The sequence below is a fragment of the Ceraceosorus guamensis genome (assembly GCF_003144195.1).
Source record: "Ceraceosorus guamensis strain MCA 4658 unplaced genomic scaffold IE81scaffold_25, whole genome shotgun sequence".
Classification (NCBI taxonomy): Eukaryota; Fungi; Basidiomycota; class Exobasidiomycetes; order Ceraceosorales; family Ceraceosoraceae; genus Ceraceosorus; species Ceraceosorus guamensis.
The window spans coordinates 257,405-273,997 of record NW_020290020.1 but is presented as its reverse complement, the minus strand read 5'-3'; the positions used below and the strand labels follow the sequence as shown (position 1 = coordinate 273,997).

At 55.2% G+C, this 16,593-nt stretch overlaps 5 protein-coding genes across 5 annotated transcripts; 3 read left to right on the top strand and 2 right to left on the bottom strand.

The window, feature by feature from the left end:
* Nucleotides 1-12: 12 nt before the first annotated feature.
* IE81DRAFT_112381 (hypothetical protein) lies at nt 13-1,940 on the top strand. The gene is made up of 2 exons (XM_025510100.1): nt 13-914; nt 1,011-1,940. The coding sequence occupies exons 1-2, from the start codon at nt 268-270 to the stop codon at nt 1,681-1,683; spliced, it is 1,320 nt and encodes a 439-aa protein (XP_025370072.1). The 5' UTR covers nt 13-267; the 3' UTR covers nt 1,684-1,940.
* Nucleotides 1,940-2,699, top strand: IE81DRAFT_112373 (hypothetical protein). Its single transcript, XM_025510099.1, has one exon. It carries the CDS (start codon nt 2,197-2,199, stop codon nt 2,599-2,601), a length of 405 nt encoding a protein of 134 aa, XP_025370071.1. The 5' UTR covers nt 1,940-2,196; the 3' UTR covers nt 2,602-2,699.
* Nucleotides 2,700-3,242: 543 nt separating this feature from the next.
* IE81DRAFT_283737 (hypothetical protein) lies at nt 3,243-3,425 on the bottom strand (the record flags this gene model as incomplete). Its single annotated transcript, XM_025511574.1, has 1 exon — nt 3,243-3,425. A coding segment is annotated over one exon (183 nt), but the record flags the coding sequence as incomplete, so codon positions are not given.
* A 2,690-nt stretch (nt 3,426-6,115) lies between these two features.
* IE81DRAFT_289510 (phosphoribosylglycinamide formyltransferase) lies at nt 6,116-6,859 on the top strand (the record flags this gene model as incomplete). The annotated part of the gene is made up of 1 exon (XM_025511819.1): nt 6,116-6,859. A coding segment is annotated over one exon (744 nt), but the record flags the coding sequence as incomplete, so codon positions are not given.
* A 2,128-nt stretch (nt 6,860-8,987) lies between these two features.
* Nucleotides 8,988-15,903, bottom strand: IE81DRAFT_366279 (hypothetical protein). Its single transcript, XM_025516999.1, has 8 exons — nt 15,468-15,903; nt 14,482-15,358; nt 13,632-14,417; nt 13,367-13,548; nt 12,722-13,287; nt 12,034-12,648; nt 9,481-11,969; nt 8,988-9,412 (listed from the first exon to the last, which is right to left on the bottom strand). The coding sequence occupies exons 1-8, from the start codon at nt 15,580-15,582 to the stop codon at nt 9,169-9,171; spliced, it is 5,874 nt and encodes a 1,957-aa protein (XP_025370068.1). The 5' UTR covers nt 15,583-15,903; the 3' UTR covers nt 8,988-9,168.
* Between the last annotated feature and the right edge of the window lie 690 nt (nt 15,904-16,593).

The window sequence follows — 16,593 nt, the reverse complement described above, 5'->3', positions numbered from 1 at the left end:
TCGCTTCCAAAGCTAACCACTATACTCCCAAGCAAAGGAAACCCTCGAAATTATACGGAGGAAGACGTGATCTTGAGCCTCTTTCTGATCCTGCTTCCATACGTCGAGCAACCAGCGCCGGCAACACAAGCGCAAGCGCAAGCGCACGCACAAAGGATCGATACGAACGATTCCTCGGTCGCTTCGCTCATCTTCCTCGCTGCGATCCGGCTGTTGAGTCACCTCGAGAAAGCATCAACGAACGAGCCTGGAAATCAAGGAGAAAGCATGACACGACAAACGGTATTGGTCAAGGCGAGGAAGAAAGCGAACGAAGAGGTGCCGGAGGATTGGGACGCGCAACAATCAGACTCGGATTGCGCATCTGGATCTGGATCAGGGTCTGATGGAGGTGCGCAAGCCGGTGCTCGACTGAATGCGCGGCATGAGCATACGAGATATGCGAATGGTGCGAGCGCAAGCGTCGATGCTGGAGCTGGAGCTGGTTCTGGAGCTGTTGCTGGAAAGTCGGCTGCTGGGTCGGGGTCCCGCGGAGACACGGGTAGAGTGAAGCCGCCGAAAGCTGACGTTGGGGCTGAACCTAGGGCAGAAGCTGCTGGCCAGCATACCCAATCCGCGCAGACATCAACATCAGCGCCTTCTACTGCACGCTCTGAACAGAAGATAAGAATCTTGGCGGGTGGAGGTGGCTCAGCGTTAGCTGGCCTCACATCAACATCCACCAAATTGCGAGGCAGTACTGGCAGCGTTGCTGCTCCTGCTGGGTACGCTGACGCATGGGATGATGAGCAAGCGTATGAGGTGGACGCGCACCTCAATACACCGGGTGGGTCAAGTGGACCTGCGCAGGCACGTGGGCCAGGAGACATCAATGGTGGAGCTGCAGAATGGGCTTCGAAGGAATGGAACGCTGCGTGAGTCCGCTCTTGGGGTTTGACTGTGCTCTTCCTGCACCTAAATTGACGCTTCATGTGCTCCCGCGACTCTGGTCTTATCGTTGCGTCATGAAGCAATTCTCAATTACCCACACTGGCACCCACCTTGTCTTCGCGAGGCACACTTCCATCCCTCTTGGGTCCCTCTCTGAACACATCAGACGTCTCGCGCCAACCTCCCAAGATTCTCAGTCGACCAAAAGATCAATACGGTAATGTGTTGGGGCTGAAACAGGATGAGAGAGGGAGCGGAGCAGCAAAGAAAAAGACGTTGAAGGAGAGAGAGGAAGAGTATAGGGAAGCTAGAGACAGGATATTTGGGGCTGCTGCTGGTGGTACGCAGGAGCAGACGAAGGAGACGCGTGGCTCTACATCTACATCTACATCTACATCTACATCTGCTGCCACTGCCACTGCCACTGCCACTGCCACTGCCACTACTGTCTCAAGCACGGGAGCGAAACGCAACATGGACAAGAAAGGCGCTCCTAGACCGGCGCGCAATCTCGAGGGACAAGCACAAAGCCGACTGCGTTCAGTCCCTTCTGATCTGCAAGAAGCAGCAGTCCTCGGCTCGCAAAAGGCTAGGATCTTGCATGCCGGTCAAGCACAACCTCGTGCGCCACTGCCCTCATCCGCATCCTCTGGATCAATAGGATTCAAAAATTACAATCGACAACCAGCACGAAATAGAGCGGGAGCAGGAACAATAGAGGAGTCGCAGATGTCTAGAGGTAGCGGTGTTTGATCATCGCGCCCATTTGAATAAGGTCATGCCCATTGAATGGAGAAGGAGGTCGCCAGTCCATCGGTGTATTCCCATGCTATCATTGCTGCGAATTTTCAGACATTTGCTACACGCTCTGACGTCCACCACCAAGGAGTCAGATGGACAAATATTCATGCGTGGTATGTACGGACTTGGCTTCATGATGATCGCCGCCGACGCAGCACGCATAGTCGAAAGGATCACCAAAAGCATCGTGGGCAGCTACAAGGGAGCAACGTAACGCCTCGCTCTCGCTGTCGCTTGTGAACCCGGGCTTGCAAGTGCAGCGTGACGCGACGCGACGCGACGCGGACGGACGTAGCGAGTGATAGACGCGCAGCAAGTAGGGGCCAAGCACTCATGCCAACTCTCGCTCTGCAGCAGGATAGTCTCTGCAGCCGCCATGTGTCATTTGCCGATGTCAACGTAGTTTCTTGCGCAAGGATGTGAGGGTGCACAGTGCGGGGCTTGTTCGACTTGCTGCAGTGGCGCATGCGCAAGGCAAGGCAACGCGGCGTTTCGCATGATTGGGAGAAGAGACGGATGGTACTGACGTGCTGCGTTGCGGTCGGGCCCATGTTCTATTTGATGGATGACTTTGGCACATTCGAGAAGGTGCTTCGTGCTGTGACCCGTAGCACAGGCAGGGTCGATTCGAGAGCTCCAAGCAAAACATGCTTGTGTCCCTGCGCAGGGTCAGCCCAATCGTCTGGAAGCACAGGCCGATCAGCCTGCATGAAAAGATCCGGAAAGGGAGTCGGAAAAGGTCAGGGCTGGTGTCTTCAGTGGCGGTGTAGCAGCACGATTGCTGCGCCGGTGAGGCGAGCCGAAGCTATGAGCGCAGGCCGGAGCCCTCTCGCTTCCTTCTGCCCGGATCCAAGCATCGAGCGCGTTTGATGTAATAGACACTGAAATGCCGTGATGCTCGATGCAACTATCATTTGATGTCACTTGGAAGTCCATGTTGAAGTGCTTTCTAAGTCCGCAAGGCTGCGCTTCCTCCGGCTAGAAAATTTGCGCCAAAATCTGCGTTGGACCATCTGGAGATGTGGATATGGCACACAGATCTCTCCTCTCGACGGCCTCTTACTGTCTCAATCCTCCTCTTTCTTCTTCTTCTTCTTGCTCGTCTCTCCGCTCGCATTCGCTCCCGCCGAAGCATTGGGGGCTTCTTTCCTCTTCTTTTTGGTGCTCGTAGCCGTGCTCGTGCTCTGTGAAGGTTCGTCGTGTGTAGTAGAGGGAGTTGGACTACCAGCCTTGTTGGCAGCCGCTGACCCCTTCTTGGAAGAGGGCGGCGGAGCGTCGTCCGCGCCTGTCCCAGCGACAGAATTGCGTGCGGATGAAGCCGTTGCGTGACTCGCTGCTTTTTTGCCCTCATTAGCCTTGAGCTCCAGCGAACGCGTGTAGGTTGCTGATGAAGTGCTAAACAATCTGTCTTCGATTGGAATTTCAGAAGGCGCGAGTCCTAACATGGATCCCGAGATGCCTCCTGATCCTCCTCCTCCTCCAGTCGCCCCGCTCCTCCCACCATGTGCCAACTTTAGATAGCCATCGAATCCCTTAATGATGTTCCCACCGCTAGAAGCTGTGCTGGATAGATAACTGCCTTCGAAGAGGTAGATCTGAGATTCGAGATCCGTCAATGTTCGATCGATTTGTCGCTTTTTGGAAAGGCCGGAGCGCAGCGTGGACTTGGTCGACTCGTAGCGCTCTTTGGCCTCTTCTAGCGAGCCGGGTAACGAGGTGGTGGCGGTAGATGCTCCTGCCCCTGACTTTATCGATGCCGCGGATATGGATGACGCTGCTGGCATCTTGCTCGCGATGCTTGAAGTTGGCGCAGGACGCACCGAAGGTATGCTCGATTTCCGATCTCAATTGCAAGTCCTTTGAAAGTGGAAATGGCAATCAAGTGACTATCGGTCTCACCGAGGCATTTACACGCGCGTCGCTTCAGCTTCGAGGATGCGTCTGGTCTCAGTCGAGATGCGCTAGCGTCCAAGTGTGTCTGTGAGTCAAGTGTGTCGGCAAGTGTGAGAGTCAGAGTCTAGCCACAAGCCGTGAAGTCAACTTGAGGGGCTAGACAGCAGGAGGAGAGAGAGTGGAGCGTGGGCATGTATACGATAGTCTGAGTGATGGGTTGTGTTACGCGCGCGTCTTGAGGCCGTGATCAGCCACGTGCAACGCAACACGTGACGCGTCAAAATCAGGGGCGCAGGCGGCGGAATTCACGATTCACGCTTCACGATTATGGGCTGGCGACGCTCGTGACTGCATAGGTGTCCCCGCTGTATATACATGGCCGTGCAGTGCAGCCCTCCATTCAAGATTCGCGGTCGAGTCCAGCATCACCAGCTTTATTACAACTGCAACTGCAATTGCGCCAACGATCACGGTGACACTCCCGCTCACATTCCAACAGTTCCCCATTCCTTCGACGCGCTAAGTGTAAGCGTGGCAAGTCACACGAACCATGGACTTTCCTCAATCATCCCCAGCCGGTTACTCGACCCTCAGTCCTCACAAGACGGGAGGTAGCGGGACGCAAACGCAGCAAGAGCTTGAAGAGGAGGTGGCTCGGAGCAGAGCAGATAGGGCCAAGAGGCGTAGCAGGTTGAGCGGAGGAGCTGCGATGGGAAGCGGTATTGCCAACCGTACAGATGGTCTGCCGTCCTCAACATTCGCAGCTTCGAGCATGGATGCGGGTGCGGGCGCGGTCACGGGTGCGAATCGATCTAGCGCTGGTCTCTTGGCCCGCTATGGGGGAGCTGCGGGCCCGACAGGCCACGCTTCAGTCAACGCTGCAGGCCCCACATCTCTTGCTTCCTTTATCGGAGGCAAAGCAGCAGGTCCCAGGTTGGGCAAGCTGGCAGGCGATGGAAGGAGCGCTCCTCCTGAGTGTCAAGGTGCTACGAGCGCAAGCGAAGTTCAACAAAAGAGGGCTCTGCACGGAATGGTCGTCGGACCTGCTGGAGGCATGGCGGGAATGATGGAAGCGCGCAAAAGGGAGTTGGCGAACAGAGACGGTCAAGGCGCTGGTAATGTGGTTGGCAAAACGCACTTGGAAAGAAGGCAGACCAGCCCAACGCGTCCAACGCCCATGGCCTCCGCTCGACCCGAATTGCCAGAACCTATACGGGCTTCGACGACAAGCAGCACCACTATTCGCACCGAATCGCCCAGTATACTCAAGTCCGAGCCGCTTAGGCCTGCTTCTCCCGAGCGCAAACGATCTTGGGACGCTCCGCTACGAGCTTCTGGCGCTGTGCTTGGCGGTGGGTCGAGCACTTCGACCACATCCAACACGCTTCGATCACCGTCTCCGACCAGGACCGCCACATCTCCAACGCGCTCTTGGCAGACACCTCTGCGTCCCGCGTCTCCCGAGCGACACTCGCAACCCAAAGTTCAGACGCCCGCGCTAGCCCAGCCCAAATCACCTTCCCCTTCAGCTATCGCAAGTCCCAATTTGAACAACACGCAAAAGGTTTCGCCCGCCTTTTCTCCGCAGACACCTTCGAGCGCGGATAAGCCCCCAAGCGCTAGCATAACACGATTGAGAGGTCGATCGATGGTGCAGCAGCGCCTTCGAGAAGCTCAAGAGAGGGAAGCGGGCTCGAACGATTCGGATGCTGCACCTAGTCTGGTTGGCGATCCTCCACAGAGGAGCGGTGCTAAAAAGTGGACACCACCTGTCAAGACTGCGTCGGCCAGCAGCTTGCCGGTGCCCATGCAGCCACCGACGAGCCAATCCAACACTCCCGCAGCCACGCAGACGAGGAAATGGACAGTGCCAGCTGTCAAAGCTGATGAAGCTTCCCAGACATCGAGCCAGAAAGCTTGGACACCTGGAAAGGGCGCGCAAATGCTGCCTGGCCTTGGAGCCCCTCGCAGTGCGACAGAGGGTGCGGCGGCAGGTAGGAGCCCCAGCCCCACGCGCATACATCCGCCCCCTGTACGAGACCCGAGCCCGGAACGAGTCAATGTTGCGCCCATCAGGCTTCCCGGAATGGGCGGCGCTGTCAGCCCCTTTAAACCTCGCTCGCCAGTCGATCCGGACCCGGCTGAGCAAATGGCCGCGCAAAAAGAGACTTCGGAGCAAAAACTCACACATCTGGCCGCGGGTAGAGCAAAGGGACCAAAGAAGAGCGCTAGGAAACAGCCTTCGACACAAGCTACGGCTACGGACAGCACTATCTTGCAAGGTGCGGCAAGTGACGCGGTGTCCACGCCAGTTGGCGAGTCTATCCGTGCGTCACATACACAGACTGAAGATCAGCGCACGATATCATCTATACTTGCGCTACCACCGCAAAATGATGATCCGACGATCTCGCGCTTATTGGGAAGCGAGCAGGATACTTTTCAAGCTATCAAACCTTCGGACCGTGCGAGCGCAGACTCTACAGGTCGGATGAGCGTGCGAGAGGTCGAAGAAGGCATTCGAACGGGTCTTCCGGAAGCTGGCAAGCAGAGATCGACAAGTGGCAAGAGAATCTGCGTGTTGATCTCTGGTAACGGAAGCAATCTGCAAGCTCTAATTGACGCTACCCTGCTCGATCGGGATGAGTTGCCAAACGCTCAAATTTCACTGGTCGTTTCGAACCGCAAGGCTGCGTATGGATTGCAAAGAGCTGCGGGTGCCAATCCGCCTATTCCGACGCTCGTCAGTGCGCTCAAGACGTATCAGAATAAGAACCCGGGAGCAACGCGGGACGATTACGACGAGGATTTGGCATTGAAGGTCATGAACGCTCACGAAGGGCTCGCTCCCGATCTCATCGTCCTAGCTGGGTTTATGCACATCGTCTCTCCCACCTTCCTCAGAGCTTTTGGACACGAGACGAACGAAGCGCCGGGCATAGTCCCTGCATGGGCACCTGCTCGCGCTGTGCCCATCATCAACCTTCATCCGGCTTTACCCGGTGCGTTCGACGGAGCAGGGGCCATCGAGAGGGCTTACGAAGCTTTCAAGGACGGGAAAGTGGACAAGACTGGCATCATGGTGCACGAAGTCATTGCGGAGGTGGATAGGGGTGCACCCGTGATTGTGCAGGAAATACCCATGCGCAAAGGAGAGAGCTTGCAGGAACTTCAGGAAAGAATGCACAGCGTGGAACATGGTCTCATCGTTGCTGGAGCGAAAGAAATTCTGCAGCGAGAACTGCAGTCAAAGGTGAAGGTGCAGAGCCAGGAGATCGTCAATCCGTGGGCTACGTCGACGGTGCGGGCCAAAGCCTCCCCTCTACTTGAAGAAAAGAGCGCGTATCAGGCCCCAACTCAGAACTTGCCACCTCGCCCATCAGCACCAACACCCGTCTCTGCTACATTTGCGTACGCAAGGCCTCATACAGAGTCTGCATCTGAGACAGTGGACTCGAACGCTCAATTTGCAAGCGTCAGGGATTCCATTGCCGCATGGGGTCAACCTACGCAAGTTTCTCCAGACGATGTCAATGCGCCTACAAGCGCGATTGCACCCGCTGCATCTGGCTCTCTACCGCCCCTGTCTAGCTCTTCAGGCAGCGCAGGGAGCGGCGCAGTACCTCGGCCGCGAAGACGCACTCTTAGTCGGCCATCAAGCGTGTATGGAGGATCATCGCCCTTGCCGGATTTGATCGAACAGCCAGAAGGAAGCGTAGCTGAGGCCGCTGCGAGATGGGGCGACCAATCAAGCTCTGCTCAACAATCGACAGTTCGAACGAGGAAGATTTCGAGCGCAAACAGACCGCAGACTATGTACGCAGCGGTGCCGGCCCAGAATCAGCTTGCCGCGCCCAGAGACGCATCTGCTGCGCCAACCAGATCGGATAGCGTCAGGAAGCTTGAGACGCAGGCTGCTCAACTTGGCGCATTTGTCAATCATCGGTCAGGGACTGTCGGCCTTTCGCCCGTCTCGCCCGTCGTGGCTACGCCCACCAGCCAAAATCTCGTCAAATTGGATCTCTTACTTATCTCTCCCGCCCCATTCGACGCCAAGGCCTTTGCGTCCGAGCACGCGCGCCTGATGCAATCTCGCAGCGCTTCTTTGAAACAGCTCGAAGATGCTCGGAACACTCTCAGCGTCGAGGTCATCTCTGTGCTTCCTACCGGATCCACAGTGACCATTCCGGAAGCGGAGCAGCACATCCTGTACGAAGGAGAGACGTTGGCAGTGATACATCGACGAAGAGAAGCTTCTTTGGTCCGCACTGAGCTGTTCATTCGTACAGGAAGAGCTTCGTCAGCTATCAATAGGAGTCCGGCGGAAACGGCTAGGATTCAGGACCTGGCGAAACGCTTCAACACTAGTGTTGTCGAGGTTAGGGTAGGCGATGAACCCAAGGGTTTGGTGAATGCATTTCCGCACGGAATCGTCTCGAGATTTGGAAGTAGAGCCAGGTGGGACGAACAAAGCACCATCTTGTACGAGATTAGAGTTCTTCCGAACGGCGCTACTCTGATTGAGCAGGTGGACTTGGTGAGTTTGTTCCAAAAATTTCACCGGTTCAAGCTGCATTTGTTGATCCGAGATTGGACTTTGCTCGCTCCTGCGCTGGAACACAACGCATCAGGAAACTTCGAGTTTGTGCTCAGCTTTTGGCTACATTGCTAGTGTGGTGGGGACCCCTTTCCTCTGGCACGGGCTCGGCACCACGGAGAATGAGCGCGAATCGACGCGAGCTCTTGTGGCTCCCCTCTTTCCTGGCTTGTTCAGCCACGACGAGGCAGAAATTGACGTGGCGGAGTACATTGAAGGATCCGAAGATGCTACTTTCTGGGCCTACTTTGACCAGGAAGTACCGTATGCTCGATCGGCTTTGCATGCTGTGGCATCCGCCGATTCGTACACTGCAAAGGGAGCCATCCTCTACGATGTAAGGGATGCAAAGGTCACCCCTCGTCTGGACCAGACTTATGCTCTAAAGTCAGCAAGCGCGCACGACTTGGATCCAGCGACTGTACAGATTGTGCACTCGTCAATAGAGACGTACGTACTGATTGGTCAAGAAGCTCGGAGCTCGCGCCAAGACATCGATCTGGCATTGAGAGCTGCAGAAACTCTAGCATCTTCGAATTCGACCCTTTCGACCGAGTCCAGTGATAAAGCGGCCGAAACACCTGCCCATGTCGTCATCTATCCCAGTGCGCTCCCCCTTGAGCTCAAAAAACTCCTTCGAGGATGGAATGCTGCGCCTCCTAGCCTCCTCGAACTTGACTCGACATCACTCATGAACGTGCTCAACCTCAGACAAGCGCGGACAGAATTGGAACGACATAGCTTCGATGCTCGAGAGCTTCGAGATCCGACCTGGTTGCCTTGTGGCGTCGCCCCGTCCAACGTGGAGGGTCTTTTCTGAAGATCAACCTGCTCAAAGATCTGCAATGCTCATTATGACATTTGATCCGATTGGTGGCACGCACCCGCACAATTCCCAATCAATTGTTGATGCGCCGGCTGAGTCCAGCGATGTGTGAGAAAGTGTTTTAGATTGTCCAAGTGCTAGACGACTGGTAGTCGTCGCCTGTATCGGGCGCATTTTCGATGGCATCGAGCAGCGCTTGCTGACTGATTCCTTTACTTGATGCTTTACCAGTGCCAGAACCATTCGGCTGCGCCTCATCCGCACTTCCGAACAGGTCTAAAACTTGGTCTGTCTCCATGCTCTCTAGGCCAGCATTTTGCTGCGTCACAACCGAGTGCGCGACGTTCAATTTGAAGCGCTGCAGACTGAAGATTCGAAGGAGGAGAATGCCGTTAGCCGGGGTCCTTTCGAGTCATCACTTTGGGGTACTCACCCCATGATCTTAGCTTCGAGCGTGTCTCTGGTGATGAGACGGTACACATTGACGACCTTCTTTTGACCAAGACGATGCGCGCGGTCCATAGCCTGTAAATCTCGCATAGGGTTCCAGTCGTGCTCCACGAAAATGACTGTGTCAGCGCCGGTGAGCGTGAGGCCCAAGCCGCCCACGGATGTGGTCAAAAGCAGAACATCGATGCTTGGGTCCGAGTTGAAGGTTTGCACGATGCCATGGCGCTTGTCTGCACTGACACTTCCGTCCAAACGCATGTAGGAAACATCCGGCATGTGGACTCGGAACAATTGCTGCTCCACAATGTCTAGCATTTGCTTCAGCTGACAGAAGATGAGCACTCGATGTTGAGCCACAGCGCCTTCCGCAAACGTGTCTGACGCCTCTGTCTTCACCTTGACGCCAATCCCGCAGTCATTGAGCAATTGCTGAAGAGCAAGTAGCTTGGGCGCGTGGCTGATGTCCTGAAGCGATCCTCCCGCCGCGACTATTTCTTTCTCGATTTCGCGATGATTGGCGCGGGCTTGGTCGAACACGAGTGTGGGATGGTTGACAAGCTTGCGCAAATACTGCAGTTCTTGAAAGACGTGCTGTTGCTTGCTGTCACTCTCCGAACTTTTCTGCTCGGAGCTCAATGCATCTTCGAGCTCCTGCCTGTTCGCGGATCGCTGGTAGTCGTCGTACAACTTCCGCTGAACGGGTCCAAGCTCACATTCGATATCCTGGATGATCTTCGGCGGCAAGTCGTCCAAAACATCCTCTTTGAGGCGTCGAAGGAGGAATGGCAGCACTTGCTTGTGGAGCGCTTCAAGCGCAAGCGTAGCAGCTTCTTGTTCGCGACTTGAAACCTTCCCTTCTCGCGCGGCGCCAATAGGTTTGGCGTATCGCACTTGAAAGCTCTGCTCGGTGCCCAGGAAACCAGGCATGAGGAAGTCAAAGAGACTCCACAATTCAAGGACATTGTTCTGAATAGGCGTGCCGGACAAAAGCAATCGATGCTGAGCCCGAATCTTTTTCACCGCCTGCGTCGTCTTCGTCTTGGCGTTCTTGATGACGTGGCCCTCGTCGAGGATGCAGTAAAGCCAATCGATGCTCGACAAGAAGTCGACATCATTGCGAACGACGTCGTATGACGTGATCACAACCTCAAATTGTCGTATCCGAGCTTGCAGCGAGCGCCGATCCTGTGGTTGTCCTACATACATAACAGGCCGCAAGTTGTTGGCGTACTTCTGCACCTCGTGGTGCCAATGTCCCACCAAGGTAGGCGGGCACACGATGAGTGAAGGCAACGGCGCGGCGTCTGGAGGCTGACCTGCCGCGAATCGCTGAGCTCGTTCATGATGGCGAGCTGATACAATGCATATGGACTGCAGTGTCTTGCCGAGGCCCATATCATCGCAAAGAATGCCATGGAGCTGAAACTTGGACAAGAAGGCCATCCAGCTGACTCCGTCCCGCTGATAAGACCTGAGGTCAGCATTGATCTTGACGGGCAGCTCGTAAGGCTCCACCCTGGACCCGTCGAGAAGCTGAGCCAAGAAGGTTCTTTCCTGCTCACGGCGAAGCAAGATTTCCTTCGAGAAGCCCGGTGGGTCGGGAAGACCAGCCTCGAGAGGGACCATCTTGATGAGAGAGGCAAACGAGCTGGTCGCTGTCAGCCTGACCTGCTCGTCCACGTCGCTCATGCGTCCCAAGACCGGTACAACGAGCAAGATAACGTATGGCAGGATTTTGACATCCAGCACCTTGATGACCTGTGCCAAGGTCTCGACGGCACCTTGGCGTGTGGCAGCATGTGTGGCATCCCCGAGCAGAGGTAGAACATGCTCGACAATGTGCAGCAATGTCCTTTCGGTCAAGTTGTTGGCAAGGATGCTCAACGTGCGTGCGGCAGCGCCGCGAATAGCCGTGTACTGACTGCGCAGCCTCTGCGTAAGCGGCGAGAGAACCTCCAGAGCCTTGCCTTGAAGGCCCGTGTGCAGTCGTGGCACCAGTACGCCGATCAGCGTGCAAGAATCGAGGATTGCCTGTCCTTTCGCATCATCCAAATCGTCTTCGGTGGCAGGCGCTGAAGCTAGTCCGCCCGAAGCGTTGTCCCACAATGTTGGGATCTGGGCGAAGGCTTCCTTCCCAAAGACCTCTGCGACTTCTCCTAAAGCGGCCTCAGCACCTCTCCGAATAAGCTCGCCTTGCCTTTGTTCTTCCGTCTTGTCGGGCTGCTCCGTTTTCGCAGCAGCATGCGCACCGCTCGGCACCGAGGATTGCTCGCGCAGGAAGAGCACGCCGTGGTGGTCCGCTTTGACGGCGGTGAAGATAGGGGTCTTTGACACGTCCTGGCAGACGAAAGCACACAAATTCTTGATGATTTTGTCGGAAGGATTTGCACGAGCGTCTGGTCTGCTGCATAGAGCGATCAGGCAGGCTACCCCTCGCGCAGCTCGCATCTGTAGGTCGATGTTCTCCTCGAACTGTCAAACCAGAAAGATGTTGTCTGAGCATGACTTCGTTCGCTGACCATCATCATCCACTCACCTTGACTGCATTCATCAAGCTCTTGATGAGCGGATTGAGTTTCGCAGGAACAGTCTCAAGAGCAACCAGAGCTGTCGCGCACCCAGCAAAGACCTGACAATCCTGCTGCTCTTTGGTAGCTTGATATCTGCCAAGCAAGGTTACAAGTTTTCGCACTCTTTCTTGGAGACCCTCTAACGCGACTTTTTTCGCTTTTGATGACGCCGCGCCGGTGTCGATGAGCTCTTGTAGGCCCGTACTGACAACATATCTGGCGAGTTCCACAGTAAACGCCTTCGCGTTGGTACCCAGTGGATCGACAGTGCTCGGAAGCTCTGGAACAGATGCTTTTGGAACCTTGACCTCTCTCGCAGCCGTGTTGAAGAGTCCTTGGCACTCCAATTGGATGCGCTGCAACATTACGGACATTTCGCCGTAAGTCGGAGGTGGCGGAGCAGCGACTTGGTCAAACAGAATGGAGGAGATGTCATGTGCTACACTACCTGAGCGCAATACTTCGAACACGTTCCGTGACTTGGCAAAGACTGCCCATTCTTGTATCACGGCATATGCGAGGCACCGTTGCAGAGCGCTTGCAGAGACAAGATACTGCTTCAGATGCCGACCAAACGCATCCTGTGGCGACGAAAGATGCGCCGTAGCCAACCGTCAGTAATAGCTCATGACACAGATACCAAGCTATACTCACGGCGTCATCTTCCTTCCAAGATGCAAATACACCACCAAGAGCCTTCGCAGCGCCTAACCTGCTCCGGATGACGACATCGACTCCGACCAGGCTGAGGTCTTGTGCCAATGCATGCTTGTCTACGTCGTGACCCTGCGTTGATCGGCCCGAGGCACGGTAGAACAGAGACAGGTTGAAAGGCATGCCGATGGGTGTCATCAGAATTTGGAACAGAGTGTCCAAATGCGGGGCGAGATGGTCGGCCAGCGTCCCAGATGCGCCGCCTTTCACACTCGTTAGAGAAGCGACCAAGACCTTCTCCCACATGGTGGCGGACAGAGCTCGAATGTTCGACTTCTCCTCGACTATAAGATTCTGAAAGAGCAAGCGAAGTAGCTTGTCATCGATGAGGTGCGTCGAGGCGGACGAATTGTCCAAAAGTGCGCTGAGCACGTTCAAAACAGCTTGCCGAACCGATGAGATTGTGTGTCGGAAGAATGGGAAGAGGCTAGGCACAAGCAAAGACAATGAATCCGCGCCGCTTGCAGCCATCCGCTGAATGACTGCTGGTTGTGATACCAATTTGGCTACCGAGAAGCAGGTAGATCTTGCTCAGTGTGGCTTCTTGACAAGTCGGTCAGCGCGTCTGCATCCGCTCATACTCACAGAGCAAATCCATGACTCCGGCTGCGCTGCTAGAGAGGTCGTCCTTGAGGTCGCCGAGGCAGGCCCACAATTCTGACAAGACAATATCGAGCTCCATCGGCATACTCTTCACAATTTGTTCTGCAACTGGAAGAAGCGCTTGAGCAGCAACGTGGCGAACATCATCATCCTCGTCTCGCAAGCTGGAGGCAAGATGCAAGGAACAGAACTCAGCTGTCTTGCCTTGTGCAGTGATTTCTCCTCGTAGCATGAGGACGCCACTCACCAAGCAACAGCGACCTGAACGCTGCGCTTCAACAGATCGCTAGGAGAGGCATGATGCTCAGTGAGACCTGGGCCGTTCTCCTTCTTGGCATTGTCATTCTGAGATTGTCCGGCTTCAAGCAAGTCAGTACGAACACTGACGAGCCATCGAATGCCGAGCAGGCCAGAGTGTCTAGCTTCCCAGGCGTATCCCTTGTACCGTCTACCAGCGTCCAGTTTCCTCAACCCCTGCCACGCAACGTCAGATTTCGGGTCGGATGCAGGCACCACCCAGTCTTGCTTGACCATATCGACGAGGACTCTCTGAACAGCCTCTACTCCCTCCTTGGATATATGCCTTAGAAGCGCCGCGAGGGCTTGTGCAGCCGTTTCCCTCACAGGGGTGACCACATGATCAAAGACAAAGTCCGCTAGTCTGTCAAGCGCTAGCACGCAAGCAAGCCTCAGCGCAGCATCGTTGCTCCATTCTTCGTGACCGACGACGTTGGACTGCAAGCTGTTGAATAGGCACATGCCTCCGCCAGATCCTTGAGTGGCATACAGAGACCTTAGTCCAAGAGCTGCCCCGTGTCTCACTTCCCATTTCGCTGCAAAGAGATCAGCCTGCAAGAGCGAATGTAGAACCTTGAAAGGCCACTCGCCGTCCGGCGAAGTCAGCGAGGTTGGCCGCGGGGCTGGAGAGGTGCCGGGCGTGCCCCCGGCTGGGACAGTCGAGGATTGGTTCGCGCCGGCTCCCGGAGCAACGCTGGGCGAAGCACTACCGCTCGACGTCTCCAAAATCCGTTTCCTGCGTGAGAAAAGATGGTTAGCGTTCGCGATCACGAGTTTGAAATTGTGACAGTTGCAATCACTTGTTGTCCGACGAAGAGCGCTCCAAAGATGAGGGAGTCGAGTCCGCAACGCCCAGTTTCCTTTTCCTCTTGAGCTGATTCCGTTCGCGAGCTGACAACTTGCTCATATCAATTTCAGGTGGAGCAGCAGGTGATTGAGATGCTGATTCTTCATGTTTGACAGTAGACTCTGGAACGCTGCTTGAAGCTCCCATCTTGACAGTAGCGGTATCTGACGCGCCCTTCAATTCACTCTCTACGTCGACTCCGATGTCCATCTCTTCGCCTGCCATGCCGATCAGTCCCAATCGTTCCATGTCCTTTTTAGCATTAGCAAGGCGCTCTTCCACGCTTAGATGCGAGCCGACGTCGTATTCCGTGCCAGTTGATGAGAGAAGTTTCTTACCCGTAGAAAGCACATTCGCAATGGCAAATGTTTCAAAGGACATTCTGTCGCTGGGCTGAGTTGTCACGAAACCCTCTTCCTTGGGCGTTTTCTGCTTCTCCCTGGTCTCGGTTGTACCAAAGTAAGGGTCCCATGTGCCCGCAGCGGCGCATACAAGCTCCACAGCTGAAGCAGCCGCAATCCTAGTGTCCCACGCATTGCTTCTCAGAGAAGGTAAGATTCTAGCCAGCAGAGAAAGAGCTTCGTTCCAATCCGCCTCCGGGCCAGTTCTCGAGAGATTGCGAGCAGAGTCAAATCTCGAAGAACTGGCAGATGATGACGCTATGACTTCTGCTCGAGTGGCGGCTGAAGAGGAGGACGACGAGCCTGCTTGATTCGGGCCTCCTCCACCATGCATGCGTAGAGCACATATTTGACCTAATTGCTGAGCTGCAATGTTCCTGACTGTCGGATTGGAGCCAGTACCGAGCAGACCTACGAGACGATCCAGGCCTACGATGAAAACATAGCCATCAAGGAAGGACGTCCAAGTGAGCTTGTCACATCCCTGGAGCTTGTTCCTACTCTTTATGATCGACAGAGCTGATCCTGATCCACTCACGGCTCTGACTGGTTCTCTGCTGCTGCTGCTGCTGCTGAGGAGGAGGAGCTTGGGAAGCACCCGCCACTTGCCCTCCTCCTTTGACCTCTCCGATGGCCATTTTCTGCTCCTTCATAGCCTTATCACTTGTCACTCAGGTGTGTAGCATTCCGGCAAAGAAAGGTGGGTATGATCTCGAAGATCACTAGAGGCTCACACCAGCTAGACTCGGACGTGCGAGCGCCATTCACGTCAAGTGAGCCCCGCCGCAGATGGGTTTTGAGACGGAGTGAAGCGCACGCGTAGCGGTAGCTGAATCGCTTGACGCCCACTGGTCTCGTTGATAGGTCGTCAAGTAAGAGGTCGTTAAGTCAAAAGTATGCCGATGATAGCTGCTTGCTTGTTTGTCAATGATGGGTGCGGTCTGGACGATCAAGCGTAAAGCCTGCTGCACGAGGAATCAAATCAAGAATATCGCCAGTCTGGAAAGTGAATGCACGCGTGCAAAAGTATGTTCTGCGCTCGTTCGCGCAATTTGATGCAACTCGATCATTTACAATCCGCTCATTCGTCAACACTCGCGATTGAGCCCATTTTGAGCTCACGGAAATTGGGGCCATGAGGCTGCTTCGTGGCTCAGGTCACTCTGAGCTGGAAGCAGCGCGTGCTCGGTACGATCAGCTGCGAACCAAGCAAATCAAGAATAACGACTGCTGATCCACGCCTCATTAGCTCTGATGCGTCCCTCCTTTTGCATTAGTCGTCTATAGCCTAGCTGACTTTATGACTTTGAAAGATCCAACCAGCTTTCGAAATGACTTGTCATAGTCGTGTGTCGTTTGAATTGGCTTTCCGAGTCCCGAATTCGGCGCCGAGTGTTCAAGACAGTCGCCCTGATGCGAGCACGTTGCAGCCAAAACACAAGCCGCACACAACCGCGAAGCCTCGGTCACACGAGATGGAAGCGTGCTGCGTCGTCCGCGAAGATCACAGGGGAGCTTTGACATAAATATGGTGCCGCACTCCCCTCGATCCTCCCCCGTTAAGACGGTGATCCTGCTCGAGCCCCAAGCGTCCAGTCAAGTCTCGACAATGCCGCGAGGTCAGCGCTAAACCGCTGCTCTTGGCCTGGAAGCCGATGAATGAA

Coding starts and splice junctions, on each gene's coding strand:
- IE81DRAFT_112381 (XM_025510100.1), top strand. CDS start 268: ATGACACGACAAACGGTATTGGTCAAGGCGAGGAAGAAAGCGAACGAA. Junction 915..1,010: donor TCGAAGGAATGGAACGCTGC/GTGAGTCCGCTC, acceptor TGCGTCATGAAG/CAATTCTCAATTACCCACAC.
- IE81DRAFT_112373 (XM_025510099.1), top strand. CDS start 2,197: ATGCGCAAGGCAAGGCAACGCGGCGTTTCGCATGATTGGGAGAAGAGA.
- IE81DRAFT_366279 (XM_025516999.1), bottom strand. CDS start 15,582: ATGAAGGAGCAGAAAATGGCCATCGGAGAGGTCAAAGGAGGAGGGCAA. Junction 14,418..14,481: donor CGCTCTTCGTCGGACAACAA/GTGATTGCAACT, acceptor TTTCTCACGCAG/GAAACGGATTTTGGAGACGT. Junction 13,288..13,366: donor CGGAGTCATGGATTTGCTCT/GTGAGTATGAGC, acceptor GCTTCTCGGTAG/CCAAATTGGTATCACAACCA.